General features: G+C 35.5%; 4 protein-coding genes across 10 annotated transcripts; 3 read left to right on the top strand and 1 right to left on the bottom strand.

The window, feature by feature from the left end:
• Positions 1 to 109: 109 nt before the first annotated feature.
• On the bottom strand, positions 110 to 27,726 carry LOC133790311 (pentatricopeptide repeat-containing protein At1g77360, mitochondrial-like). Of its 7 annotated transcripts, none has more exons than XR_009873989.1 (4): positions 25,370 to 27,726; positions 18,634 to 18,705; positions 17,823 to 18,181; positions 17,213 to 17,694 (listed from the first exon to the last, which is right to left on the bottom strand). XR_009873989.1 is itself a non-coding variant. In XM_062227915.1 (2 exons), the coding sequence occupies exon 1, from the start codon at positions 27,186 to 27,188 to the stop codon at positions 25,755 to 25,757; it is 1,434 nt and encodes a 477-aa protein (XP_062083899.1). In that variant the 5' UTR covers positions 27,189 to 27,726; the 3' UTR covers positions 25,354 to 25,451. The 7 variants fall into 7 exon arrangements, 1 of the variants encoding a protein (XP_062083899.1); XR_009873990.1 differs by lacking the exon at positions 17,213 to 17,694 and having other exon boundaries at positions 17,717 to 18,181; positions 25,370 to 25,451; positions 25,755 to 27,726; XR_009873993.1 differs by lacking the exons at positions 17,213 to 17,694; positions 17,823 to 18,181; positions 18,634 to 18,705 and adding an exon at positions 110 to 347 and having other exon boundaries at positions 25,370 to 25,451; positions 25,755 to 27,726.
• LOC133789615 (putative disease resistance protein At1g50180) lies at positions 4,488 to 7,508 on the top strand. Its single transcript, XM_062227407.1, has 2 exons — positions 4,488 to 5,550; positions 5,737 to 7,508. Exons 1-2 carry the CDS (start codon positions 4,488 to 4,490, stop codon positions 7,506 to 7,508), a joined length of 2,835 nt encoding a protein of 944 aa, XP_062083391.1.
• LOC133790309 (putative disease resistance protein At1g50180) lies at positions 10,537 to 14,327 on the top strand. The gene is made up of 3 exons (XM_062227914.1): positions 10,537 to 11,639; positions 12,014 to 13,765; positions 13,892 to 14,327. Exons 1-3 carry the CDS (start codon positions 10,577 to 10,579, stop codon positions 13,912 to 13,914), a joined length of 2,838 nt encoding a protein of 945 aa, XP_062083898.1. The 5' UTR covers positions 10,537 to 10,576; the 3' UTR covers positions 13,915 to 14,327.
• Positions 21,128 to 24,967, top strand: LOC133790308 (putative disease resistance protein At1g50180). The gene is made up of 3 exons (XM_062227913.1): positions 21,128 to 22,336; positions 22,632 to 24,452; positions 24,574 to 24,967. Exons 1-3 carry the CDS (start codon positions 21,277 to 21,279, stop codon positions 24,594 to 24,596), a joined length of 2,904 nt encoding a protein of 967 aa, XP_062083897.1. The 5' UTR covers positions 21,128 to 21,276; the 3' UTR covers positions 24,597 to 24,967.
• Positions 27,727 to 27,797: the final 71 nt, after the last annotated feature.

Raw genomic sequence — 27,797 nt, 5'->3', positions numbered from 1 at the left:
CTTTGCGGTCAACTTTGGTAAAAATCGGACGTTAAAAACTAAATAAACTTTAGAGTAAACTTTAGAAAATTTTACATTGGAGTACTTTGAAATAAAATAGTATTTGGATGGGATCCCATAGTTTTAAAAACAAAATGTAGTTTAAACGTAACTTAATAAATAGTCTGTGGCCATAGGGCCTTCTTTAAGTTGAACTAGTAATCATGAAATTGATAAAACTGTTACTAGACTTAGCGGAAAACTTAAGAGAACCCTGACAACCCTGCAGGTCGGTTGTTTCACAGTATGCATACGTCAGACAGAATCCCCTCCAGCTTATTGCACTGCTCCTTAAGCTTTTCCCTTACCTACACACACAGAGTAACTGATGAGCTATAACGCTCAGTAAGGAAGCTAGCTATAACTCATGATTCTATTATTCTAAACAAACTTTTCATAACAGAAATGCATATCTTGAACTGCAAACTGAGCAACACGTCTAGCATAATCACATAAGTCAAAGTGTTGCGTAACATACTGAAAACATATAACTGAGCCATCGTGTTATCTGTGGGGTTTTAATCCCAGTGTGGCCTCCACGACCCAGAGCAACCTCACCTCCCGTACCAAAGGGGTACACTCCGCTAAAACACGATGACTCTACTGACTTGGCGGATAACCCCACTATACGGCTGCATGGGGAATCCGCCTTCACAAGGCCTTGTACTAAGCCATCGAGTTATCTGTGGGGTCATGATCCCCGGGTGGCCTCCGCGTCCCAGAGAATACTCACATCCCGTGCCAAAAGGGTAATCTCTGCTAAAACTCGATGACTTTACGGACTGGACGGTGAACCCCACTACACGGCTGCATGGGATCCACCCTCACAAGGTTTCCCTTGACAGTCATAAACATTGGACATACATTCATGATAACTTTACTGCACTAAGCACATTCAAACCCGATAGATGGGTACTATCATGCGCATCCAGCCATATAATCACACACATATATAGCATCTAGAATTTAACCAGCAATCTACAAACATGCAAACAATTCACTAGAATCACAACAAGCTAAGTTACTCTTGGTGTATACTTCCTTACCTCTTGTCCTTAGCTTTTGTGAATTATGTCTTTGTGAGTATTTCCGATCGCGTTTAGACCCTATAATCATATTGGGACAATATGTCTTAGTTTATGCTTTACTAAGATTTTAAATATAAATAAGGGAATTTAAAATTCAAAAACTAAAATTCCCGACCCTGGCCCAAACCCGAGCCCCGAGCCCACCTCTTGACCTTGAGACTTAAAATCGGTAATATTGTACTTCCTAAAATATTTTCTAAGTCCTTGAAAATATTTCGTAGGTTCTAAGTCATCAAATCTAAACTTTGAAACTAATTCCCGAACTTAGAATTTTCCTTCAAGCTTAAATAATAATTCCCGAGCCTAGCTCATAAATCATTAATCTTATATATTACTTAGATAAATTTTCTAAACTTTGATCCTCAAATATCAGTTTGTAGACTTTGGGGTACCTAATCCCGAGCTTCACGAAAAAGTCCAAAGTTTTGGGACCAAATACCACTTTTTGTCCCCTTTGGTTACAAATTGGTAACCAAAAAAACAACAAAGCATGCATGCATGCTCACGTGCACAAGCCTTCATCAATGGCTTCCTTGTGCACGGCCAAGAATGGCAAACACTCTTCATGACCAGTTTCGAGCCATAGGTGCCTCCCACAACGTTCACTGCATCGTCCCGGCACCACCATGATCCTCACCTCCGACCACCACCACCACCACCGGCGGTGGTTGATGAAACAAATGGTCAAACATGGCTTCCAAGCTTCGGCCGTGACTCCCAAATTCGTTATTTTTGGAACCCAACCCCAAGGCAACTCCTAATACACCTCTAGAACTCTTAGGGGTGTGGAAAAATACCCAACCCGTGGCCCTAACACCCTATCCGCCTGCCACCACCATTAACGCCGATGGTGCCACCAAACCATCGGCCATGGCTTCAACCACCACCTTGCCACCCAAAAACTTAATATCTACCATATTAGACCCTTCCCAATACTTTAAGGATGTCCTCTAGTCCTAAAACACTGATTAAAACAAAGTAAAACAACTCAGAAACTTGAACCAACTTTTACAAAACGAAATCGAAATCGGTACCGTAAAAACTTCGAAGGAAAACTACAGGCTTGTACCTCTTTCTGTGGCCGGTTCCTGGTGATTTCTTCTGCCCTTTCCTATAGTCCTCAACACTATGAACACATACAAACCGTTCATCATGAGTTTCACGCAAGGAATTAAAAGAAAACCGAAGCCAAAGATGGCACTTACACTAGTTCGGATTCCGACCGAAATTTCCGAAACTTGGATCAAATTCTCTCCTCTTCCTCTGCTTCCTTCTACAATCAGCACAAGGGTTCTAAGGATGCATCTAAGGACTGTAACCCAAAGGAAAAACCAAAGAAAACTCACCTTCGATTCCTCCTTCTTGGATCCGAAGTGAACGTACACCAACCACAACACACTATAAGTGTTCTTCTTCTTAATATCTCAAACTGACTTTGTTTTCTCTAATAATTCTAATATTGACTGAAGCAAATGAAGGGAAAAAAAAATGGCACCGGTTCCCTCTCTTGTAACCTCCAAACTGCCAAGACCATTTTTTAAAAAAATGGTTTCCCTCCACTCAACGGGTTGGCCGAGACGTAGAAGCACAATAATATATGTGCTGAAATGTTACATATATTTATCCAAAATAATGCATTAAACCATAGCTTAAAATAATTAAAATCAACTATGTTCTAAGCACTAAATAATACAACTTTGGTATAAACTTATTTCTATGATTTTATGTGAGTTCTTTCAACATAAAACCATAATTTTAATCTCATAATATTCCTCTTGAATTATTCATAGACTCTTAGTGAATACATCACAAAATCATAGTCTAAAATAATTATAAGATTTTATGTGGATTCCAAACACATAAAATCTTATACTTAAACTATTTGAACAAGATGTCCATCTTAGATTTATTTCACATCTAAGTTCCCACATTATGGTCTAAAGCGATCAACTCACACTTTATTAATTAAAATAATATTCCCCATATATTATTTTAATTATTATTCCTACTCTTAAAACAAAATTCACAAAATAATGTTTACATAAAACACAATAAACAAATAAATAAATAAAAAATTCCGGGTTATTATAGAGACCACGGCCCAAGCGAGATTTTTGGGGCCCACAGCAGAAAGGTACCTACTTTATGGGGAACATGCCCCTAGTACTGTCATGGCATGTTGTAAGTACCTCCATGTCAGACAGCATAGTGGGAGTGCGAATTGTGGAGTCGTACACTCGACAACACTGTTGACGGATCGCCTATAAATAAGGTTGTCAGACGTTCCTCTGGCTCTGCAAACAAGCATTTGCTGACACGTTGCACTCTATCTGAGGTCCAAGAACCAGACCCTCGGACCTGAGAGATGACTGTGGGACGAGAGCCTTCGCCTTAATTGTCCGAGCTGGAGAACCTCCAGCTCCGAGGACGAACCTCTGGAAGTAATCTACTAAGGCACCCACGACCCACTGTCAAAGGCAAAGTCTCACCTAGGAAGACCCTTGCTCCGACTAGAGGCCTCAGGCAGTAACATGCCCTGGCGATGTCTATGAACGTCTGAGCCAGTCATTGGGGGTTGCCACGTGTCGGATGTGAAAATAGGGACAACAAATATAATACTAAATATTTAATAATTATATTAATATAAACTCAAATATTATAAAATATTATTATGATAATAATGTATAATATATAATCTTAATTTTTTACAATTAAATATTTATATTAATATAAATTCAAATATTATTATTATTATTATAATATTTAATGCAAGAATAGATATTTAATAATTATATTAATATAAATTTAAATATTGCTATTAATTAAAAATAATAAAGGAAGATGTCCAGAAATTTCGTGTGCTCAAAAAATAAAGTCATACAAAAAAAAAAAGTACACGTCATTTTTTGGAAATAAAATACAAAAAAAAAATATTACCATATGTAAATTTCCCTATATATTAATCTAGAGAAGAAGATATTCTTTGGTGTTGGGAAAGATAAATTTCTATAATAACGATATTGTCTTCGTTTCTTGGATGAAAAAATGTATTAAGCCATTGTTGAATAATAACAATAATAATTAGAAGTAACCATAAACAAATCACCACTTGCTTTAAACAATTTAAAGTCAATTAGTTTTGATGTAACTCAAGTAAAAAAATACAGTTTTGACGTAATATGAGTTTGTCAACCTTTAGCTACTCCTATATATATACCAACCACGAACAAAAGCAAACGACAAATTGCTTAAAAAATTTTAAAGCCATTTGCACCGATGATCGACATTAGAGAGAGGAAATATATGCTTAAAAGATCCCTTTTTGTTGTAAGATCATAGAATTCATTTACAGAACAAGATATGGTTGATGCTATTGTTTCATTTGTGATTGAAAGGCTTGGAGACTTGGTACTTTCTGAAGCTGAATTCTTGCATGGAGTTGAAGACCAAGTCGGGAATGCACAAATCAAGCTTCAATGCATGAGTGCTTTCTTAAAAGATGCAGATGCTTGTGTAAGAAATGGTGACGAGAGAGTTCGCCTTTTGGTTGCTCAAGTTAGAGAAAATTCTTGTGCCTTGGAGGATGTTATTGAAACTTATGTCTTCAAAGTGGCTCTGAATGAGAGTGCTGGAGGTATGAGACGTGTACTGAAAAGATTTATTTGCATCTTCAGAGAGGGAATTGATGTCCATGAAGTTGGATCAGAGATTGACAGGATCTCATCCAACATTGATACTTGGACATCAGATTTAGAAAAATATGGAGTGAAGAAATCAATGGACCAGGCAGCTGAAGCTTCTTCAAGCTATGTCCAGGAGCGAAGACAGTTGAGGCAAGCTTATTCTTATGTTGAAGATAATCTTGTTGTTGGATTCGACAAAGACATCAAAGAGTTGGTAGCCCTTTTGACTGAACAAAAGGACCCTCGTAAGCATAAGGTGATCTCTGTATGTGGGATGGGTGGTTTGGGGAAGACCACTCTTGCAAGAAAGGTTTATCAACACCCCCAAGTCAGGACTCACTTTGATTGTTATGCTTGGGCTTCAATATCTCAGCAATGCAATACTCGCGAAGTCTTGGAAAAAAATTTATTTGCTTTCACTTCTCCAACCAAGGAAAGAAGAGAAGAAATCAAAACCACAAGTGAAGATGAATTAGCCAAGCAGCTTCACAACTTTCAGAAACAGAAGAAATGTCTGGTGCTCCTTGATGATATATGGACCACTACAACTTGGGATCTTCTAAAACATGCATTCCCTCAAGGAGACACAAATAGCAAGATCTTACTCACCACTCGGAATAAAGATGTAGCCTTGCATGTGGATCAACATGGTTTCATCCATGAACCTCATTTGCTCAGTGACAATGAGAGTTGGGAGTTGTTTCAGAACAAGTACTTCTGTGCTGGAATTGATCCATCAAGTAATATATCTCACACTTTTTATTTCAATGATCATAATATTCTTTATCTTTGTTACTACCCCATTTTATTTATGTTTATGTTTGACATGATGACAATGTTGCAGTATATAAGCCTCTATACATGTTCCAAGTTGATTCCATCAGTTTGGTTATATTTCTTTTTGTGCATTTTCACTGGATGTATAGATTCAGACTCAGATGATAATGAAAGGAAGAAAGAACTAGCGATAGAGATGCTTAAAAAGTGTGCTGGTTTGCCATTAGCCATCATTGTGCTCGCTGGGTTTCTATCTAAGAAACACACCATATATGAGTGGGAGCAGATGAAAAGAAACATAGTGCGCTGCATAGGTCAAGGTGAACAACATGAAGACTCAAAATACCGTAGTGTTTGGTGGGTGTTAGGTTTGAGTTACAGTGAATTACCATGTCACTTGAAGCCTTGTTTTTTGTACTTGTCTCGCTACGCTGAAGATGCTGTGATAAGAGTAAAAGAGTTATGCCTTATACTCATAGCAGAAGGTTTTATATCATTAAGAGGAAGTTGTATGGAAACCATGGAGGATGTGGCATATGATTGCTTAAGTGAGTTGGAGGAGAGGAGCATGATTCAGGTCAAAGAAATGAGTTCAACAGGAAGGATAAAATCATTTTGCATTCATGATCTCATGCGAGATTTGTGCGTGTCTAAAGCTCGGGATGAAAACTTTCTACATTTTATGGATTTGAGGAATAAAGAGAAAGAGCCAATTGAATCAGTGTATGCTGCCCCAATAACAACAAATGTACGAAGAGTTGTCATTTATCATGATTATGAAAGTACGGATATTGATTCTGCTCATATGGTTCGAAATATAAATGGCTCTCTTAGGTGCCTTTCTATACATGTGCGAAGTCATAATATTGCGTTAAAAAAAAGAGCATTGAGACATGTATGCAATCATTTTCTACTGCTTAGAGTTCTGATCATTGATTACAAGTCGAATGGGGTAAATACCTTGAAGTTGCCTAAAGAAATTGGAAATCTTATCCACCTAAGGTTATTTAGTATGCCTAACAGCCTAATAAAAATGATTCCTTCTTATTTTGGGAATTGGAGATGCCTGCAAACTTTGAGAGTATTTACCAAATATGATAAAATACCAAATTCAATGTGCAAGTTGGAACAGTTGAGGCATCTATATTTTTCAAATTCTTATCATTCTACTGACGTAAGAATTGGTGAATTCTTGAGGTCAACTAAGTCTAGAAATTTATTACAGACATTGGTAGGTGTTCGTACCATGCATCTTGTTCTGAGTGATTTGCTACAGCTGAAGAATCTCAAGAAATTAGCAATTGATGTGGATGGAAATTTTGACTCATTCTTACACAATCCCCAAACTCTCACATTCACTCGCCTTCTGTCTTTACAAGTAATATCTTATGGTAATTTCTACGTCAAGATAGATATTGTTCCTTTGATTTTAAGTTGTCCTCAAACTTATAAGCTTAGACTGCTCTTGCCCATAGTAAGATTACCACAAGTCAACCAATTCTCCCCAAATCTTATCAAGTTAAGATTGTTTAATCTGAGACTTGAGGATGATCCAATGCCAACATTAGAAAAGCTACCAAAGTTAAGAGTCCTTGTCATTGGTTGGCATAGCTTTATGGGGGGTGAGATGGTGTGCTCAAGAGGAGGTTTCGATCGACTTGAATCTCTTCAGCTTAGTGATCTACAAGGATTAAAAGAGTGGAAGGTGGAGGAGAGTGCATTGTCTAGACTTGGCTATTTGCGTATTAAAGAATGCAGGGGATTGAGGAGAGTTCCAGATGGATTAAAAAACATTCTTACACTCAATCATATGGTGATAGAATGGATGCCTAGGAAATTCAAACAAAGGATGGAGGAAGGAGGAGAGGATTTCTATAAAGTCAACCACATCACATCTCGTGTATTTATCGAATGTAATTAAGGTACATCTCTATCTATCTATCTATCTTGTTCACAAGTTTTGAACTCATTTGTTCCATTCCTTTCTTCTGTATACACATATATTTATTGCTTACTTACCCATTTTCTGTAATGGCACTACTATGAATGCAGATGTGGTGTAATGGTATCGTCTTTGCACTATACTATCAAATCAACATTTGGAGGATTGGTTTACCAGTGTGTTGAATAAATTCTGGATTGTGTTTTTGTTTGTTTTGATTATGTCAATTATTGAATAATATTGTTGTGATTACAACATTATTTTACTCTAATTATTGAATAATAATAGCTCATTGCCCATTTCTTTTATATGGTTAATTACTTAATTGGCTGCTATGCTGTGATAAGACTTTCCACATTATCTCTTAAAAAGACCAATCTACTCATTGAAGTTATTTACTCTGTCTAGTCATGTATAATATTGACTCCATGACCATAGTGTTAAGTTGCATTATTGGGATGGGAGGGCTAAATCAAAAAGGTAAAAGTGATGAGTCAAAGCCATACACACCCCAGCCATCAAAGGGTATGTTGCACCAGAGTGGTTTAGAAACATGGCCATTACTTTTAAGGTGGATGTGTATAGCTTTGGAGCGGTGCTACTTGGGATCATTTGTTGTAGAAAAAATGTGGATATGGAGATTTGTGGAGAAGGGGAAAAAGAGATACTGATAGATTGGGCTTATGATTGTTTTAGAGAAGGGTCATTGGATGTTCTTGTGGATTATGAAGTTGATGCTTTAGCTGATAAGGAGAGGCTTGAGATGTATGTAGTGACGGTTTCCATGTACATATGTGATGGTGTCTATGTGGTGTGTTCAAGAAAATCCATTTCTTAGACCAAATATTAGAGGGTTGTTCAAATGCTTGAAACTCCATTATCTTTTTCAAATTTTTTGCTTAGGCTGGTATTAGTTTGTGGTGTCCTTTGTTTCTAATTATATATAGTTGATCATGTCCGACCATCTTCAAATTATATCTTCAATATAATTATCAAGTATATAGTTTTGTATTAAATATTATTATTATAATAATATATAATACTAATTTTTAGAATATTATATATTATTATTTTTAAAATTAGGATTATATAATATTCTTTTAGTGTCAGGGTTGAGCAAAGTAAGAAGCAACAATAAATTATGGATAGATTCACTAAAAAGACAATAATCTGTAATGAAGAAGAAGTTGCTTCAAGTGGGCTGCCACTAAGGTTTAATCAAAATGTTGTTAGGAAAGGGATAGCTTAATATATCATTATGGAAGAGCTATCCTACGAACGGGCACAGAAAATGATTTCAAAAGCTCATTAAATTGTTCTTTCCCACATTTCGGTTCCCATCAAGATTTACTATTACGGGATATATTTATAATGTGTTTCTAGATTAGAAAAAAAGTTGAAGTCAATTTTGGGGAAGCATAGAGTGTTGTTGACCACCGATTGTTGGACATGAATCCAAAATATTAGTTATTTGTGTTTGACTGTACATTGAGTGGATAATAATTGGAAAATACAGAATACTTGGGAAAATCAACTTAAACAAAGAATCTATTCTGCAGATGGTTCAGAATAGAGATTGAGAGAGAGAGGAAAGAAGTACTTAAAAAAAGATCGGTTTTTATATTTATATTTATCTAATAACTTATTGCTGCCGTGGGCAAAGAGGTTATGGAAAAGTGGTGTTCCTTCCAAAGTTAAAGTGTTTGGATGGTTATTATTCTTAGACAAGTTAAGTGTCCATGTTAATTTGCAGAGGAGAAGACCCTTCCATTACTTGTCGCCAAATTGGTGTGTTAACTGTAAAAACGAGAGCAAGTCAGTGGGTCATTTGTTTCTTCGGTGTTCGTTTGCCAGAGCTCTTTGGAATAAAGTTTTACATGAGTTTGGGGTCTATTGGTGTATGCCTTCCTCTTGTGAGCACCTGTTCCTCTCTCAGTTTGCGGGAGGAAAGAGGTTGGTGCGTTTATGGCAGTGTACCGTCCTCGCTACTTTTTGGGCTATTTGGTTGGAGAGGAATAGTAGGATCTTTGAAGAGTTTTCTTTTTGAAGGAGTAATCGTATTCATATATAAGTATGCTTTACACCTGTAAATAATGATAATAATAATATAATAAACCGTTTAACTTATGTATCAATCAATTCAATATAATATACCAGAAGTCATAGTGTCATGATTAATCATAATAAATAATACACTACCAGAATTTTCTCCAATATGTGACTACTTATTCTCTAAATTAATTAAGATTAGTGAGACAAAAAAGTTCAACCTTACTTTATGACCACTGCCACACATTGAGAAAACACGTGTTTAGTAATTTGAAATTGAATGCAGTGGCAAAGTGCAGCAGTTCAATATTCTCTTCACTTAGATTTGTATTTGGATCAGCAAAGTCTAACAGAGAAAGAAAGTGAATTTTTACAAAACAAAAAAGTCTTATGCGCGTGTTAGTTATGTTCTTCTTGGTTATACTTAAAAAAAACATGTTATTTTTTTTATTCCTTAATCTAGCCAATTAGCCATTTTTTATTAGAGATGTGAATATTTAAAGAGAAAGCAGAGAATATTTAAAGAAAAAGCAGAGTGATCTTAAGCTGGTTCCCTCCTGGAAGTTGCTTATTATGGTGGCGCACCACCATAATGCTGAGTGATAATTAGCATATAAATCTTTTTTGAAAAAATTAGAACGAAAAAATAGGGTTCAATAATTACTATAATAAAACAAAACTGCTTTTCAAAAACCAATAAAAATTGTTGAATATGCTTTAGCTGTACACCTCCACTTGGATAGAAAGCTTAAAAGATCCCTTTTTGTTGTAAGTAATAGAATTCATTTACTGAACAAGATATGGTTGACACAATTGACAACTTGCTCAAAAACTTATCCAAATGTCAAGTCCACCTAAAAAATTGAGAAAATACAATTCTATTTTCCATTGTAGATATTAGAGGAAATATTCCACTGATCAGTAGTTCTTAGACAAAGTTGACTTAGAAAGCTTGTGAGTAGAGTTACTTACGATTCATTTACTAAAGAAGAAGAGCTATGGCATTGGAAGAGGCTGTTGTTTCGTTTGTGATTGAAAGGCTTGGAGACCTGCTAATTAATGAAGCCAAGTTCTTGTATGGAGTCAAAGGCCAAGTCGAGAATGCAAAGATCAAGCTGCAATGTATGAGGGCTTTCTTAAAAGACGCAGATGCTTGTGTTAGAAATGGTGATGAGAGGGTTCGCCTTTTGGTTGTCCAAATCAGAGAAAATTCTTATACCTTGGAGGATGTTATTGAAACTTATGTCTTCAAAGTGGCTTCTAATAACGAGAGTGTTGGAACTATCAGACGTGTACTGAAATGGTCAGCTCAAATTATTCGTGTCTACAAAGTTGGATCAAAGATAAAGGAGATCTCATCAAACATTGATGCTTGGACGTCAGAATTAGAAAAATATGGAGTACAGAGATCAATGGACAAGGCAGCTGAAACTTCTTCAAGCTATGTCCAAGAGCGAAGACAGTTGAGGCAAGCTTATTCTCATGTTGAAGACAACCATGTTGTTGGATTCGACAAAGACATCGAAGAGTTGGTAGCCCTTTTGACTGAACAAAATAACCCTCATAAGCCTTATAAGGTGATCTCTGTGTGTGGGATGGGTGGTTTGGGGAAGACCACTCTTGCAAGAAAGGTATATCAACACCCCCAAGTCAGGACTCACTTTTTTTGTTGTGCTTGGGCCTCAATATCTCAGCAATGTAATACACGCGCTGTCATGGAAGGAATTTTATTTGCTTTCACTTCTCCCACAGATGCACAAAGAAATCATATCAAAAGCTTAAGTGATGTTGAATTAACCAAGAAGCTTCACGACTTTCAGAAAGAGTGGAAATGTTTGGTGCTCCTTGATGATATATGGACCACTAAAACTTGGGATCTTCTAAAACATGCATTCCCTCAAGGAGACACAGATAGCAAGATCTTACTCACCACTCGGAATAAAGATGTAGCTGAGCATGTGGATCGACATGGTTTCATCCATGAACCTCATTTGCTCGATGACAAGGAGAGTTGGGAGCTGTTTCAGAACAAGTACTCCTCTCCTGGAATGGAATCAACGGGTAATATATTTCACTCTTTTTATTTCAATGATCATAATATTCTTTTTGAATTTGGTAATACATAGGCTCTGTATATGTTGGTAGTGTGTTTAACAGAGAAATGTTTAGTTTTCCAAAAGTTTGATAGGAATATTGTTGCTACCTATTTCGATGATTATATTAGTGCCTCCTTTTATCTATAGAGAAATAACTGGTAGCATTAGTGTGACAACTTTTTTCTTAATTGAGAGTATTCATTTGTCTTACTACCCCATTTTATTTATGCATGTTTGTCGTGATGACAATCTTGCAGTATATAAGCCTCTATACATGCCCCAAGTTTGCTCCATCAATTTAATTATAATTCTTTTTGTGCATTTTCACTGGATATATAGATTCAGACTCGGATGATAATGAAAGGAAGAAAGAACTAGCGGTTGAGATGCTTAAAAAGTGCGCTGGTTTGCCATTAGCCATCATCGTGCTCGCTGGGCTTCTGTCTAAGAAACACACCATATATGAGTGGGAGCAGATGAAAAGAAACATAGTGCGCTGCATAGGTCAAGGTGAACAACACGATGACTCAAAATACCGTAGTGTTTGGGGGGTGTTAGGTTTGAGTTACATTGAGTTACCATGTCACTTGAAGCCGTGTTTTTTGTACTTGTCTCGCTACCCTGAAGATGCTGTGATAAGAGTAAAAACGTCATGCCTTGTACTCATAGCAGAAGGTTTTATATCATTAAGAGGAAGTTGTATGGAAACCATGGAGGATGAGGCATATGATTGCTTAAGTGAGTTGGTGGAGAGGAGCATGATTCAGGTAAAAGAAATGAGTTCAACAGGAAAGATAAAATCATTTTGCATTCATGATCTAATGCGAGATTTGTGCGTGTCTAAAGCTCGAGATGAAAACTTTCTACATTTTATGGATTTGAGGAATAAAGTGGAAGAGCCAATTGAATCAGTGTCCACTGTCCCGATAACAAATGTACGAAGACTTGCCATTTATTGTGATCGTGAAAGTACTGGTAATGATTTTGTTCATATGGTTCGAAATATGGATGGCTCTCTTAGGTACCTTTCTGTACATGAGCGACACATTGCGTTCGAAGGAGGAGTATTCAGGCATGTCTGCAATCGCTTTCTGATGCTTAGAGTTCTGATCATTGATGACATGCGGGATTTTGAACGTACCACCACGTTGCCTAAAGAAATTGGAAATCTTATCCACCTAAGGTTATTTAGTATGCCTAACAGCCGAATAAAAATGATTCCTTCTTATTTTGGGAATTGGAGATGCCTGCAAACTTTGAGAGTATGGACCAATAGTGATAAAATACCAAATTCAATGTGCAAGTTGGAACAGTTGAGGCATCTATATTTTTTAAATATTTCTATTGGCGTAGAAATTGGTGAATTCTTGAGGTCAACTATGTCTAGAAATTTATTACAGACATTGGTAGGTATTCATTCCAAGCATCTTGTTCTGAGTGATTTGCTACAGCTGAAGAATCTCAAGAAATTAGCAATTGATGTGGATGGAAATTTTGACTCATTCTTACACAATCCCCAAACTCTCACATTCACTCGTCTTTTGTCTTTACAAGTAAAAAAGAGAGACTTCGTCAAGATAGATATTGTTCCTTTGATTTTAAGCTGTCCTCAAATTTATAAGCTTACACTGGACTCGCTTGTAGTAAGATTACCACAAGTCAACCAATTCTCCCCAAATCTTATCAAGTTAAGATTGTTTAATCTGAGACTTGAGGATGATCCAATGCCAACATTAGAAAAGCTACCAAAATTAAGAGTCCTTCTCATTTCTATAAATTGCTTTATGGGGGATGAGATGGTGTGCTCAAGAGGAGGTTTCAATCGACTTGAATCTCTTGAGCTTAGTGGTCTACGAGGATTAAAAGAGTGGAAGGTGGAGGAGAGGGCATTGTCTAGACTTGGCTATTTGCGTATTGAACAATGCAGGGGATTGAGGAGAGTTCCAGATGGATTAAGAAACATTCTTACACTCAATCATATGGAGATACGTCATATGCCTAAGAAATTCAAAGAAAGGATGGAAGAAGGAGGAGAGGATTTCTATAAAGTCAAGCACGTCACATCTCGTGTGTTTATCGACTGTGATTCAGGTACATCTCTATCTATCTATCTTGTTCACAAGTTTTGAAATCATTTGCTTCATTCCTTTCTAATGTATATATATGTATATATTGCTTATTTACCCATTTTCTGTAATGGCACTACCATGAATGCAGAATATGCGTCTGACTATAGATGAATATAAGTGGGGGTATCGTCTTTGCACTATACAATCAAATCAACATTTGGAGGATTTGTTTACCAGTGTGTTGAATAATGTTTGATTCTGTGTATTTTCTCCTAGCAAAACTAATTGTTGAATAAGATTGGGTTATGATTGTTTTAGCGAAGGGTCATTGGATGTTCTTGTGGATTATGGAGTTGATGCTTTAGCTGATAAGGAGAGGCTTATGATGTATGTAGTGATGGTTTCCATGTACATGTGGTGTGTTCAAGAAAATCCATTTCTTAGACCAAATATGAGAAGGGTTGTTCAGATGCTTGAAACTCCATTATCTTTTTCAAATTTTTTGCTAAGGCTGGTATTAGCTTGTGGTGTACTTTGTTTCTAATTATATATAGTTGATCATGTCCGTCTATCTTCAAATTGAATGTAAGTCTTAAATCCTACCATGTCAAATAATCTGGCTAAATCAGATACGTTATTTGCTGATACTTTCAAGTCAATTGTTCTATCAAAATGCATTTATGTCATCTATGCCAATTTTCGAATAATATGTCAAATTGGCAATGGAAAACATGACAAAAAGAACGCCATTCTCTACCAACATGAATCTCGTTGCTAGGATCTAACTGTTAACTGTTGAGAGTTCTAATTGGCTAAGTGTTGATTGCTTGTGTTTTAGTTGTATATTAATTAACAATTAATGAATATTTTTTTATAATAAAAAATTTTAAAAATATTACTTTTTGAATATTATTAAGAAATATTTAAAGCATTATTGACTTTTTATTTGCATCTTATCTAAATTTCATATCACTCTTCTTCTTCTACTACTACTCCTAGTTCTTTTTTCTAGGACATCCAACATAATTGAAGTTTAATTATTAAATTTTTCTAAGCCTACCAAAATTTTGGCAACATAACAACTGCATTTTAACATCTCCCAAAATTTTAAAACCTGTAAATAATATACAGAATATCTCGACATAGTGTGCAAATTGAAAAATGAAAACAATTAATAAAATCTATAAAAAAAATTGGCAGAGTTTCATTTGTTTTTGTAGCATATCCTAATTTTATAATTATATATAAAATAGTCGATTTTTTCGTGAAAATCTTATTTTTCATGAAAATCTTTATTTTCATCATTATTTGTTTAATATAAACTTCTATTAAATTCTCAAGCATATAACTAATCTTATTTATAGTGACGTAATCACAGTGGAATATAAATATGATTATATATTCAAAATAAGTTAGTCCTAAGATTAGTCAGTGCACAGGATTTACACTAACTTGCCAATCTACGATATGATCTACTGACACATTGTAGTGTTATGTTCTTTCCAGAACACTAGCAAAGTAGATAAGATCACATGTATTTGTTACATTGGACTGGACCGATATTGACAGTTGATAGGATAAGTAAACATACCGTTATTATCTATTCTAGCCATATCATATAGTTGACCGTAGGTCAATTCAATCTCAATTCTGAGTGGTTAGTATTCTAACTGATTGTATTATTTGAGTTCTTTGACTTGTTCGTTACCAACTTACCCTACGGACTAGCCCATATTTACATCTTGGGAACTCGGTAGTATAATTGAGTGGGAGTGTTAATCATAGATATGAGCATCTATAGCTTTTGATGAAGAAGTGAAACAATGGTTTCCTTTGAGTTTGGTTCAAGGTGCTAAATGAAAGAGATCTCATTTCAGTAATTAATATTAATTTACTAAAATATCATTTACAAGGAACTAAGTGTTTTAAGAATAAAATACAATTGGGAGTAAAATAGTATTTTAGTCTCATCTCATTGTAGACCGTCTATAGATGATTGAGTGACAATTATTGTTGTAACAATGGATAATTAATAATGCATTTATATTTGTTATAGAGCGTTCTATGGATTCAAGAGTGCAATTCTGAGTTTTAGTGGAGTCACGATGAATTAATAAGTTAATAAATTTATTTGTTAGATTTATGATAACTTATTGAAGTTTGATTTCATAGGCCCATGGTCCCCGCTGTACCTTGGATAAAATCATCTATATAGTCTCAATTAATTGATTTAATTATCAATTAGAATTATCAAAGTTGACCAAGTCAATTTTGGATAGTTTCACAAAGTTAAACAATTTAGAGAATAAAAGAGAAATTATGGCAGATTTATTAATTAAGATAAATTAGTATCTAAATTAATAAATAAGTTTAAATCAAGGTTCAAATTATAAATAAGTAATTTGATAAAGGATTTAAATAATTAAATTAATATAAAATAATACAGGTCTTGATTTTAAGTCCAACTGACTTATAATCAAATGGGAAATTTCACGGGCCTAAAGCCCATGATAATTTCGACCTAGGAGTGCTAATTGACTATTATTTTATTGATTTTTTAATTAAATACATGACCTAATTGAGAATGTTAAGAAAGAGTTGAAATTAGAAGTCATAAGATGACAGACATTGGTTTTCTGATAGGTTTTAGATTCTCTCTAAACATAAGTCATTTTCTAAGCCTCGTTGTTTTTTTCTCTTCTTCTCTCTTTATCTATCTCATGTGTATTGCCCACTTTAGTCTAGGTGATCCTAATGATACTTTGGAAGACTGAAGAAAATTGAAAATCAGTTCAGTTTCATAGTAATACTCTGTAACAAAAAAAATACAAGGGTTAGAAACTGAAGCAATGACTCATTCATTTTGTTGCGTATAATGTAAGCATTCTTATCATTATTTTTCTTTGAATTCAATTTTAGAAACGTGTTTTAGGTTGTCTCATATTAACTTGTTTAATATTAGATCTACATGAAAATAAATAAAAATCATGTATAAAGTTTTTCTCAACAAACTAAAAAGGAAACTAAGGTTGTTTTCTACTCTCCCACACTCCTCCCTTCTCGTCTCTTTCTCTCTCTCTTACCCTATTTTATTTCCTCTAATTTCAAACAAAGAAAAGAAGACCAAAAATAAATAAAGAAACTTTTCTTTCCTTTGCTCTTCCAATTGCCTCACACCACTATCATCTCTCTCTTACAAATTTGTTTCCCTTTTCACACTTTGTGAATCACAACTTCTAGAAAGCTTCTAAATTCTTAGTTTTTCTAAAATAGGGAAAATTTACACTTCCACTATTTAGTCTAGGTGCATGGCATTCATTTGTATGATCACTATGTATACCATGTTTATACACACATAATCAAAACTCATGCACAACCAATTCCCACAATTATTCAAATAAACAAAAATAATAAATTCAATTTAAACAATCACCATAAACAATTAGTTAGTTAGTTAAAATCAAAATAATCAACACATAAACAAATAATAACAAACAAAAAAAAATTTGTGTGCTACAAATATACACTGGCATATAAAAAATTTGGATTATAATTTCTCTACATGCTAAAATGAGAGATATCCTACCAAATAGGGTGTAACGCCCCAACTCCTGGGACCGTTACGGTGTGCCTTGTAAATAGTGCTAAACTCACTAATCGAGTCATTTGACCAAAATCGTGATCTAAGTATGATTAGCGGTTTAGGGATTAAACATTTTGGTTAAGATATAACGTTTCACTAGAACGTTTAACATATACATTGGGATCCCGAAAATACAATTCAGAGTTTATTACAGAAAATATTTACAACAGGCCGTTCTAAGCGGCAAAACAGGGTTCAACCCTAGTTCCACTTTAAACCTCGACCGTGGCGGTCGAGCAGCCGCATATGTACACGTCATCACCTAAGCCCTCCAACTCAAGGATGGTTTAGCTTCCTCTTGCCTTTACCTGCACCACATAGCACCCGTGAGCCGAAGCCCAGCAAGAAAACATAATGCTTTTCATAAATATTATCAAATGATTATCATTATAACCACACTGAACATAAAGCTTTCAAACCAATGGGTGCACATCACATGATTCTAGCGGGAGAGTGGCTGTTACATAAGCCACTAGCCTCCAAGCTCTGTTTTCTAGCAGGAGAGTGGCTGATAGGTAAGCCACTGGCCTTCAAGCTCTGTTTTCTAGCAAGAGAGTGGCTGATAGGTAAGCCACTGGCCTTCAAGCTCTGTTTTCTAGCAAGAGAGTGGCTGATAGGTAAGCCACTGGCCTTCAAGCTCTGTTTATTCATTGAACATCAGGGTCGGTCAGGCATGATTCACGCTAAGGCCGTTCTGACAAGTAAGTCAGCGCTTCCTGACCTGTGTCCAGTAACACTGCCGAGCCTGACAAATAAGTCACAGCCTCACAGCTGATACTAACACTTTTGTCGATTCTGTATTCAGTCCATACACAAGTAAGCAATGCTATCAATATGTATCATATGCCAGTTATCCAAGAATAGGGCATTCAGCATGCTTACTAAACAGTTTCTAGCACAGTCATGATCATGCACAAACTCAGAGACTCAAGCTCTGACCAATCTCATATTCATCGTTCATGGCATGCCCTATCACATGTTTCTCGTGCATTACATGCATCACACTTAATCATCCAGCACGCCTCAATAATAATCATATGCAAATGGACAAGATTTGCCAAGCATTCATTATGCTAACAATGTTTACATTTAATCACCCAACATGCATCAATCATAGCCATGCATGTCATATTCAGTAGCCAATCAACATGCATCATAATAGTCATGCACGTCATGCTCAATAATCAACCAACATGCATCCATAATAACCATGCATGTCACATATACACAGGGTGCAGTTTTCTTACCTCAGATTCGAGCTAGTACCAATATAAGAACGATCCTTGAGAACGATCAACCTTTAAGTCCTTAGCGGTCACCTAATCATAACCATATATGGAACACCATTAATAACATGATAATCAAAGGTTCCACACCAATATCTAGCCCCCAAGAGATCAATCCAAACTAATCCAAGTAGTAGGGACACTCCCGAGGCCCATAACTAAGTTCCCGGGGTCAAAACGAGCAAACGGGGCGAAAACAGGGCAAGGGCTGCGGCCCTAGCGCCTTGGGCCGCGGCCCCCAGGGTTCTCTGAGGCAAGGACCGCGGCGCCCAGCAAGGCTCACTTCCTGACACCTGCTTCTTCGAACTAGGGCCGCGGCGCACAAGAACAGGGCCGCGGCCCCCAACCCTGGGCCATTCCCAAACGCGTTTTAAACACTCCAAATCTTTCAAAAACATACCCAAACATTCCCCAATCATCAAATCAAAGTTCCCAAGCTTCCTAATACTCCAAAACCCTCAAAACCCAAAGCTCAAACCGACCAAAAACTCAACAATTAACAAAGTCCAATTCTAAGCTTTAAAACTTTAAAAACTTCAAACTTCAAACTTAAATTACCTTCGATTGGGTTGTTTCTCGTCAAATCCTTCGGTTAAAAATCTTTTAATCTTTCCTAGGATCACTATGCCTCGACCCTCGCTTGATTCCGACTCCTAGAACTCAAGATTTCCTCAAAAAGGCTCAAACGGGCTGTTTTGAGAGAGAACGAGAAGTTTCTAACGTATGTTCTTATCTGTCAAGCTACTTCAAGCTTAAGTAACCTTAAATAAAACCTAGTGCTCGGGGTCCCGAAAACACCCCCGGGGACACTATAGTCAAAACTTCCAGAATTTCACCCTGATCTCAAATATTCCCAATCTATCACCAAATAACATTTCTATTACCCCAAAATTGACCCCGTTATGACAAAACCGCTAATCCATTATATATGACCGTCTCATGTCGAATAGCTCGAATATATCTCCATAATAATGCAATCTCATTCACATATTACAATATGCACCCAATTTTCAAATATGCCCTCAGCAGGCCAAATTACCAAAATGCCCTTATCATTTTAAATACTCCCATACACATGCATTTATCATCATATAATAATATAATTCACATTAACATGCATATATTCATTTTATAACATATTAAATCAATTATGGCCCTCCCGGCCTCCTAATCAAGGTCCTAAACCTTATTAAGAAATTTGAGGCATTACATAGGGGCTAAATTGGCATCCCTATTATAGAATATGCCTAAATATAAATATATATATATAAATATTAATTAAGTGGATGTGTCCTAGGGATACTTCAATAATAATAATAATAATATAGTTTTTATAAAATGATGATATGATAAAGATTTTATTTGGTATTAGGTATGATGAAATAAATGTATATGTTTTCTATATGGAAAGAGTGCATTTAACTGTTTTTCTTAATTTTAAAGGTTTTTTTTGTTAACTTTATCATAATATTATAAATATTTAATAGAATATACATTTAGAACCAAATAAAAATAAATATTTATTAATTATATTAAATAAATTCAATTATTATATTATATCATTATTATAATAACATTTAAGACAAGATAAGATATTTAATAATTATATTAATATAAATTCAAATATAATAAAATATCATTATAATAATAAAACTATATATTTAATAATTATATTGAAAGAAATTCAAATATTATATAATATCATTATTATAATATTAATATTAATACATAATTTTTATTTTTATTTTTATTATTTATACTTAAAAAAAACATGTTATTTTTTTATTCCTTATAATCTAGCCAACTAGCCATTTTTTATTAGAGAGGTGAATATTTAAAGAGAAAGCATAGTGATCTTAAGCTAGTTCCTTCCTGGAAGTTGCCGATTATACCGAGTGATTTTTTAACATATAAATCTTTTTTGAAAAAATTAGAAAGAAAAAATATTATTATTATTAATCTTTTTAACATATAATTCTATTAATATAAATTTAGATGATATAAAATATTATTATTATTATAATAATAATATATAATATTAATTTCTAGAATAAATATTCAGTAATTATATTAATATTAATATAAATTTAAATATTATAAAATATCATTATTATATAATATTTAATATAAAACTATATATTTAATAATTATATTGATATAAATTCAAATGTTATACAATATTATTATTATAATATTAATATTAATACATAATTTTTATTTTTATTATTTATACTTAAAAAAAAACATGTTATTTTTTTATTCCTTAATCTAGCCAACTAGCCATTATTTATTAGAGAGGTGAATATTTCAAGAGAAAGCAGTGATCTTAAGCTGGTTCCTTCCCGGAAGTTGCTTATTATGGTGGCGCACCAATAATGCTGAGTGATTTTTAGCATATAAATCTTTTTGAAAAAATTAGAAAGAAAAAATATGGTTCAATAATTACTATAATAAAACAAAAATGGTTTTCAAAAAACAACAAAAAGTGAGGTAATAAGAGCCGCCATTGTTGAATATGCTTTAGCTGTACACCTCCACTTGGATAGAATGCTTAAAAGACCCCTTTTTGCTGTAAGATGATAGAATTCATTTACAGAACAAGATATGGTTGATGCTATTGTTTCGTTTGTGATTGAAAGGCTTGGAGACTTTCTAATTAATGAAGCCAAGTTCTTGTATGGAGTCAAAGGCCAAGTCGAGAATGCAAAGATCAAGCTGCAATGTATGAGGGCTTTCTTAAAAGACGCTGATGCTCAAATCAGAGAAAATGGTGATGAGAGGGTATGCCTTTTGGTTGTCCAAATCAGAGAAAATTCTTATGCCTTGGAGGATGTTATTGAAACTTACGTCTTCAGAGTGGCTTCTAATAACGAGAGTGTTGGAGCTACCAGACGGGTACTGAAATGTTCAGCTCGCATTATTGATGTCTACAAAGTTGGATCAAAGATAAAGGAGATCTCATCAAACATTGATACTTGGACGTCAGAATTAGAAAAATATGGAGTACAGAGATCAATGGAGAAGGCAGCTGAAACTTCTTCAAGCTATGTCCAAGAGCGAAGACAGTTGAGGCAAGCTTATTCTTATGTTGAAGACAACCATGTTGTTGGATTCGACAAAGACATCGAAGAGTTGGTAGCCCTTTTGACTGAACAAAAGAACCCTCATAAGCCTTATAAGGTGATCTCTGTGTATGGGATGGGTGGTTTGGGGAAGACCACTCTTGCAAGAAAGGTATATCAACACCCCCAAGTCAGGACTCACTTTGATTGTTATGCTTGGGCTTCAATATCTCAGCAATGTAATACTCGTGAAGTCTTGGAAGGAATTTTATTTGCTTTCACTTCTACAAACAAGGAAAGAAGAGAAGAAATCAGAACCACAAGTGATGTTGAATTAGCCAAGCAGCTTCACGACTTTCAGAAACAGAAGAAATGTCTGGTGCTCCTTGATGATATATGGACCACTAAAACTTGGGATCTTCTAAAACATGCATTCCCTCAAGGAGACACAGATAGCAAGATCTTACTCACCACTCGGAATAAAGATGTTGCTTTGCATGTGGATCAAGGTGGTTTCATCCACGAACCTCATTTTCTCAGTGACAAGGAGAGCTGGGAGCTGTTTCAGAAAAAGTACTCCTGTGCTGGAATGGATCCATCAAGTAATATATTTCACTCTTTTTATTTCAATGATCATAATATTCTTTTTTAATTTGGTAATACATAGGCTCTGTATATGTTGGTAGTGTGTTTAACAGAGAAATGTTTAGTTTTCCAAAAGTTTGAATTTGATAGGAATATTGTTGCTACCTATTTCGATGATTATATTAGTGCCTCCTTTTATCTATAGAGAAATAACTGGTAGCATTAGTGTGATAACTTTTTTCTTAATTGAGAGTATTCATTTGTCTTACTACCCCATTTTATTTATAATTCTTTTTGTGCATGGATATATAGATTTAGACTCGGATGATAATGAAAGGAAGAAAGAACTAGCGGTTGAGATGCTTAAAAAGTGCGCTGGTTTGCCATTAGCCATCATCGTGCTCGCTGGGCTTCTGTCTAAGAAACACACCATATATGAGTGGGAGCAGATGAAAAGAAACATAGTGCGCTGCATAGGTCAAGGTGAACAACACGATGACTCAAAATACCGTAGTGTTTGGGGGGTGTTAGGTTTGAGTTACATTGAGTTACCATGTCACTTGAAGCCGTGTTTTTTGTACTTGTCTCGCTACCCTGAAGATGCTGTGATAAGAGTAAAAACGTCATGCCTCGTACTCATAGCAGAAGGTTTTATATCATTAAGAGGAAGTTGTATGGAAACCATGGAGGATGAGGCATATGATTGCTTAAGTGAGTTGGTGGAGAGGAGCATGATTCAGGTAAAAGAAATGAGTTCAACAGGAAAGATAAAATCATTTTGCATTCATGATCTCATGCGAGATTTGTGCGTGTCTAAAGCTCGAGATGAAAACTTTCTACATTTTATCGATTTGAGGAATAAAGTGGAAGAGCCAATTGAATCAGTGTCTACTGTCCCGATAACAAATGTACGAAGAGTTGCCATTTATTGTGGTCCTGAAAGTACTGATAATGATATTGAAAGTGCTGATAATGATGATGAAAGTGCTGATAATGATATTGAAAGTGCTGATAATGATTTTGTTAATATGGTTCGAAATATAGATGGCTCTCTTAGGTACCTTTCTGTAAATAAGGGACGCATTGCGTTCGAAGAAGGAGTATTCAGACATGTCTGCAATCGCTTTCTGATGCTTAGAGTTCTGATCATTATTGACATCCCGGATTCGGTATGTACCACGTTGCCTAAAGAAATTGGAAATCTTATCCACCTAAGGTTATTTAGTATGCCTTATAGCCTAATAAAAATGATTCCTTCTTATTTTGGGAATTGGAGATGCCTGCAAACTTTGAGAGTGTGTACCGTATTTGATATAATACCAAATTCAATGTGCAAGTTGGAACAGTTGAGGCATCTATATTTTTATAATCGTTTTTCTGGCGTAGGAGTTGGTGAATTCTTGAGGTCAACTAAGTCTAGAAATTTATTACAGACATTGGTAGGTATTCATTCCAAGCATCTTGTTCTGAGTGATTTGCTACAGCTGAAGAATCTCAAGAAATTAGCAATTGTTGTGGATGGAAATTTTGACTCATTCTTACACAATCCCCAAACTCTCACATTCACTCGTCTTTTGTCTTTACGATTACGAGGAACAGCTCTTGGTAATGACTTCAAGATAGATATTGTTCCTTTGATTTTAAGCTGTCCTCAAATTTATAAGCTTACACTGAAGTCGCCTATAGTAAGATTACCACAAGTCAACCAATTCTCCCCAAATCTTATCAAGTTAACGTTGTCTAGTCTTAGACTTGAGGATGATCCAATGCCAACATTAGAAAAGCTACCAAAATTAAGAGTCCTTGTCATTGGTTGGTATAGCTTTATGGGGGATGAGATGGTGTGCTCAAGAGGAGGTTTCAATCGACTTGAATCTCTTGAGCTTATTGGTCTACTGGGATTAAAAGAGTGGAAGGTGGAGGAGAGTGCATTGTCTAGACTTGGCTATTTGCATATTGAAAAATGCAGGGGATTGAGGAGAGTTCCAGATGGATTAAAAAACATTCTTACACTCAATCATATGGTGATAGAGTATATGCCTGACAAATTCAAAGAAAGGATGGAGGAAGGAGGAGAGGATTTCTATAAAGTCAACCACGTCACATCTCGTGTATTTATCGAATGTAATGAAGGTACATATCTATCTAGTTTTACAAGTTTTCAACTCATTTGTTCCATTCCTTTCTTCTGTATACATGTATATATTTATTGCTTATTTACCTATTTTCTGTAATGGCACTACTATGAATGCAGATTATGCTTATGACTGTAGTTGAATATAAGCGGGGTATCATCTTTGCACTATACAATCAAATCAACATTTGGAGGATTCGTTTACCAGTGCGTTCAATAAAATCTGGATTGTGTTTTTGTTTGTTTTAATTGTGTGTATTTTCTCCTAGCAAAACTAGTTGTTGAATAAGTTTGGGCTTATGATTGTTTTAGAGAAGGGTCATTGAATGTTCTTGTGGATTATGAAGTTGATTCTTTAGCTGATAAGGTGAGGCTAGAGATGTATGTAGTGATGGTTTCCATGTAAATGTGGTGTGTTCAAGAAAATCCATTTCTTAGACCAAATATGAGAAGGGTTGTTCAGATGCTTGAAACTCCATTATCTTTTTCAAATTTTTTGCTAAGGCTAGTATTAGTTTGTGGTGTACTTTGTTTCTAATTCTCCTCAAACTTAGAGATACTCTAAGTTTGTGTCTCAAAAGGAAAAATCTGGCAGCAGATAAAGGTTTTGTGAAGACGTCAGAAGAAGGAAAAAAATGTAATATGGACATTAATATAATTTTGTTAATTAAATTTTTGGCCTAAAACTAAAACTACAATCTTAATTTTCAAAAAAAAAAGTTCGTTAATTAAAGTCGTGTTTGGCCTTAATCTTTCAGATGCAATTGAAATTTATTTTATTGAGAGAAATGCATACTCCTATATTTAAAGGTGGAAATAGGATGTTTGAAAGTTCATGACCTAAAATTGAGCCAGAAACATAGCTGGGAATAGTAAATTAACACATTTCAAAACAAAGTGTCAAAGCAGTAATTACCTTATAATCTGGAGACTGATATCTTATTACATAAGAAGCTAAGTGCCGTACCATCCATCAATGAGAAAAGATGAACATAAAGCTGTTACAGAGTAATATCAGATAAAACAAGATGATGATTCAATTCAATCAATGTACAAGAAAGCTTTAGTTGGTTTCAGAAAATGAGGACTGACAAGGTGGAATATCTACTTCAATTTCAAATCACTAACCCACATAAAGAACAATCTTAAAATTTTCTTGCTATTTGTCACATTATCTAAAAAAAATGTCCTTTTTTGGCTTTTCAAAATATGTCACTGCAGGCCTAGAGTTCTGAACTCAAGATTAGGATTCTTATTATTAAAAAAATTATATACAAAAAGATAGGAAATTTTCAGCTTACTCAATCACAAAGAGGCTCTTTAACCATAAGATTCATCTTCTGCTGAAGAAATTTGAGAACATCATCTCTTCCCTCCTTTATCAACAACTGTCTCAACCTCCCTAAAGTTACCCCTGAAGGTCGAATTCCCTTCTCTATCATCTCCTCCATTAGAACACAGGCCTGTGTAGCATCACCCTTCTCACACAACCCATTTATTAGAACCGAAAAAGTATGCATACTCGGAACAAATCGCTTCAACTTCATGTATTTCCACACTTTCAGAGCCATCTCAACCTCATCCTTCTCACAAAACATCTTTATCATCATCGTGTAAGTGTCTGAATCCGCCTCGCATACCTTAACCATCCTCCGAAACACCTTAAATGCCTCCTCTGTCTTCCCTCTGCCAATCAAGCCATTTAACATCACATTACAAGTCCTTGAATTAGGCATTATCCCTTTTGAATCCATGTCATTTAACACCCTATAAGCATTCTTGAACCTGTCCACCTTAATGAAAGCACCAATCAAAGCATTATACACAACCACATCTGCTTCAACACCCTTGCTTTCCATTTCCATAAAGGCATCCACAGCATCTTCAATCCTGTTCTCCACCCCATATGTGTGAACCAAAACACTGTAAATAAACGAAGTCGGTTTGCAACCATTGGAATCCATTGTTCTCACAATTCCAATAGCTTCATCAACTCTCCCAGCCTTACAGAGAACATCAACCATTATACCATAAGTAACAATATCAGGACTGATACCAATATCAACCATATCTCTGAAAACTTCTCTGGCTTTAGGCAAGTTGGGTTCTTTCCCCCACCCATCTATCAAAATGCTATAAGTTTTCGAATCTGGTTCAAACCGAGCCTTCATAGCATCAAAAACCTCCTGAGCTTTTCTCACATTCTTGGATTTGCACAAAGCACTCAGAAGCCCATTAAAAGCTGTTAGATTGGGTTCAACACCATACTTCTCCATGACATTAAAGGTATAAAGAGCTTCCTCTACTTTCTGAGCTCTGGTGTACTTTCTCATAATGATACAGAATGTTTCAACGTTGATCAATTCCTTTGACCTCATGCTACTCACCAGCTCCCACATCAGCTGGTACTGACGTATCTTTGCCAGAGACCCAATCATGGCGTGGTATGCTCGGACACTGTGGTCATAGCCTCGTTGCTTCGCTGCCCACTCAAAAAACCGGTATGTGAGCATTCCAGCGTTCTGGAATCGGAGAAGGACGTGCTCAACCATCTCTGGCGAAACCTTAACCCCAGTGTGGTCGAGTGCCGTGTGGACTGCTGCCACTGGATTGGACATCATCACTTTGCAGATTCTTTCAGTTGGGTCTGAGATTTCCCTCTTTGGTTTTGTGGAACTGTACCTTTTCCCCAGGTTTAGCTTGGTGCATAGCTTTCCAACTTTGTTGTAGATCATTGCTTGTTGACTTAATTCTGAGAATGAGGCTTTCTCAGATCGCTGGTGAGTTCTACAATGGTAGAGATCGTTAGCTAAATACAACACAGAAAAGAAGTAACCTTTCACTTCGAGGCTATGACGTTACAACTGAAGACATAAATAAAAGGTCGAAAAAGGTTTCAGCGACCATTTATCGAACACATGGACTTCACTCCATATGGCTGATGGCAACTAACACAAGAGGAATACCCGGAGGCGAAGTGGGCTAAGACGCCGTCGGCGGAGACTCAACGCTCCGCTGATGACTGCTGAGTTGCCGAAACCGAGTTGACTGGGTGAGTTGGGAGGGGCGGCGAGTCAAGTAAAGGTTGAAACTTTTGTGTCTCACTAATCTTGATTTCGATATTAAATCACATATTGGAGAAATTTCTACTAGTTTATATGAAAAAGACACTCAAGTTCGAGATGGGATTTATTTGTTTATTATGATTCATATATTTATATAGTTTTTAAAGAAGTAAAGCATACTCACATATGAGTAATGATTACTCCAAAAAAAAGGAAAAAAAAATCTCATTTATGGTACTTTTCAGAACTTAATCTAAATTGTTTATACATATCAAAGAT

This window comes from Humulus lupulus, chromosome 7, assembly GCF_963169125.1.
Source record: "Humulus lupulus chromosome 7, drHumLupu1.1, whole genome shotgun sequence".
Classification (NCBI taxonomy): domain Eukaryota; kingdom Viridiplantae; phylum Streptophyta; class Magnoliopsida; order Rosales; family Cannabaceae; genus Humulus; species Humulus lupulus.
The sequence above is the reverse complement of the archived record's forward strand: the minus strand, read 5'-3'. Positions and strand labels throughout refer to the sequence as shown.

Coding starts and splice junctions, on each gene's coding strand:
- LOC133789615 (XM_062227407.1), top strand. CDS start 4,488: ATGGTTGATGCTATTGTTTCATTTGTGATTGAAAGGCTTGGAGACTTG. Junction 5,551..5,736: donor TGCTGGAATTGATCCATCAA/GTAATATATCTC, acceptor CTGGATGTATAG/ATTCAGACTCAGATGATAAT.
- LOC133790309 (XM_062227914.1), top strand. CDS start 10,577: ATGGCATTGGAAGAGGCTGTTGTTTCGTTTGTGATTGAAAGGCTTGGA. Junction 11,640..12,013: donor TCCTGGAATGGAATCAACGG/GTAATATATTTC, acceptor CTGGATATATAG/ATTCAGACTCGGATGATAAT. Junction 13,766..13,891: donor GTTTATCGACTGTGATTCAG/GTACATCTCTAT, acceptor CCATGAATGCAG/AATATGCGTCTGACTATAGA.
- LOC133790308 (XM_062227913.1), top strand. CDS start 21,277: ATGGTTGATGCTATTGTTTCGTTTGTGATTGAAAGGCTTGGAGACTTT. Junction 22,337..22,631: donor TGCTGGAATGGATCCATCAA/GTAATATATTTC, acceptor ATGGATATATAG/ATTTAGACTCGGATGATAAT. Junction 24,453..24,573: donor ATTTATCGAATGTAATGAAG/GTACATATCTAT, acceptor CTATGAATGCAG/ATTATGCTTATGACTGTAGT.
- LOC133790311 (XM_062227915.1), bottom strand. CDS start 27,188: ATGATCTACAACAAAGTTGGAAAGCTATGCACCAAGCTAAACCTGGGG.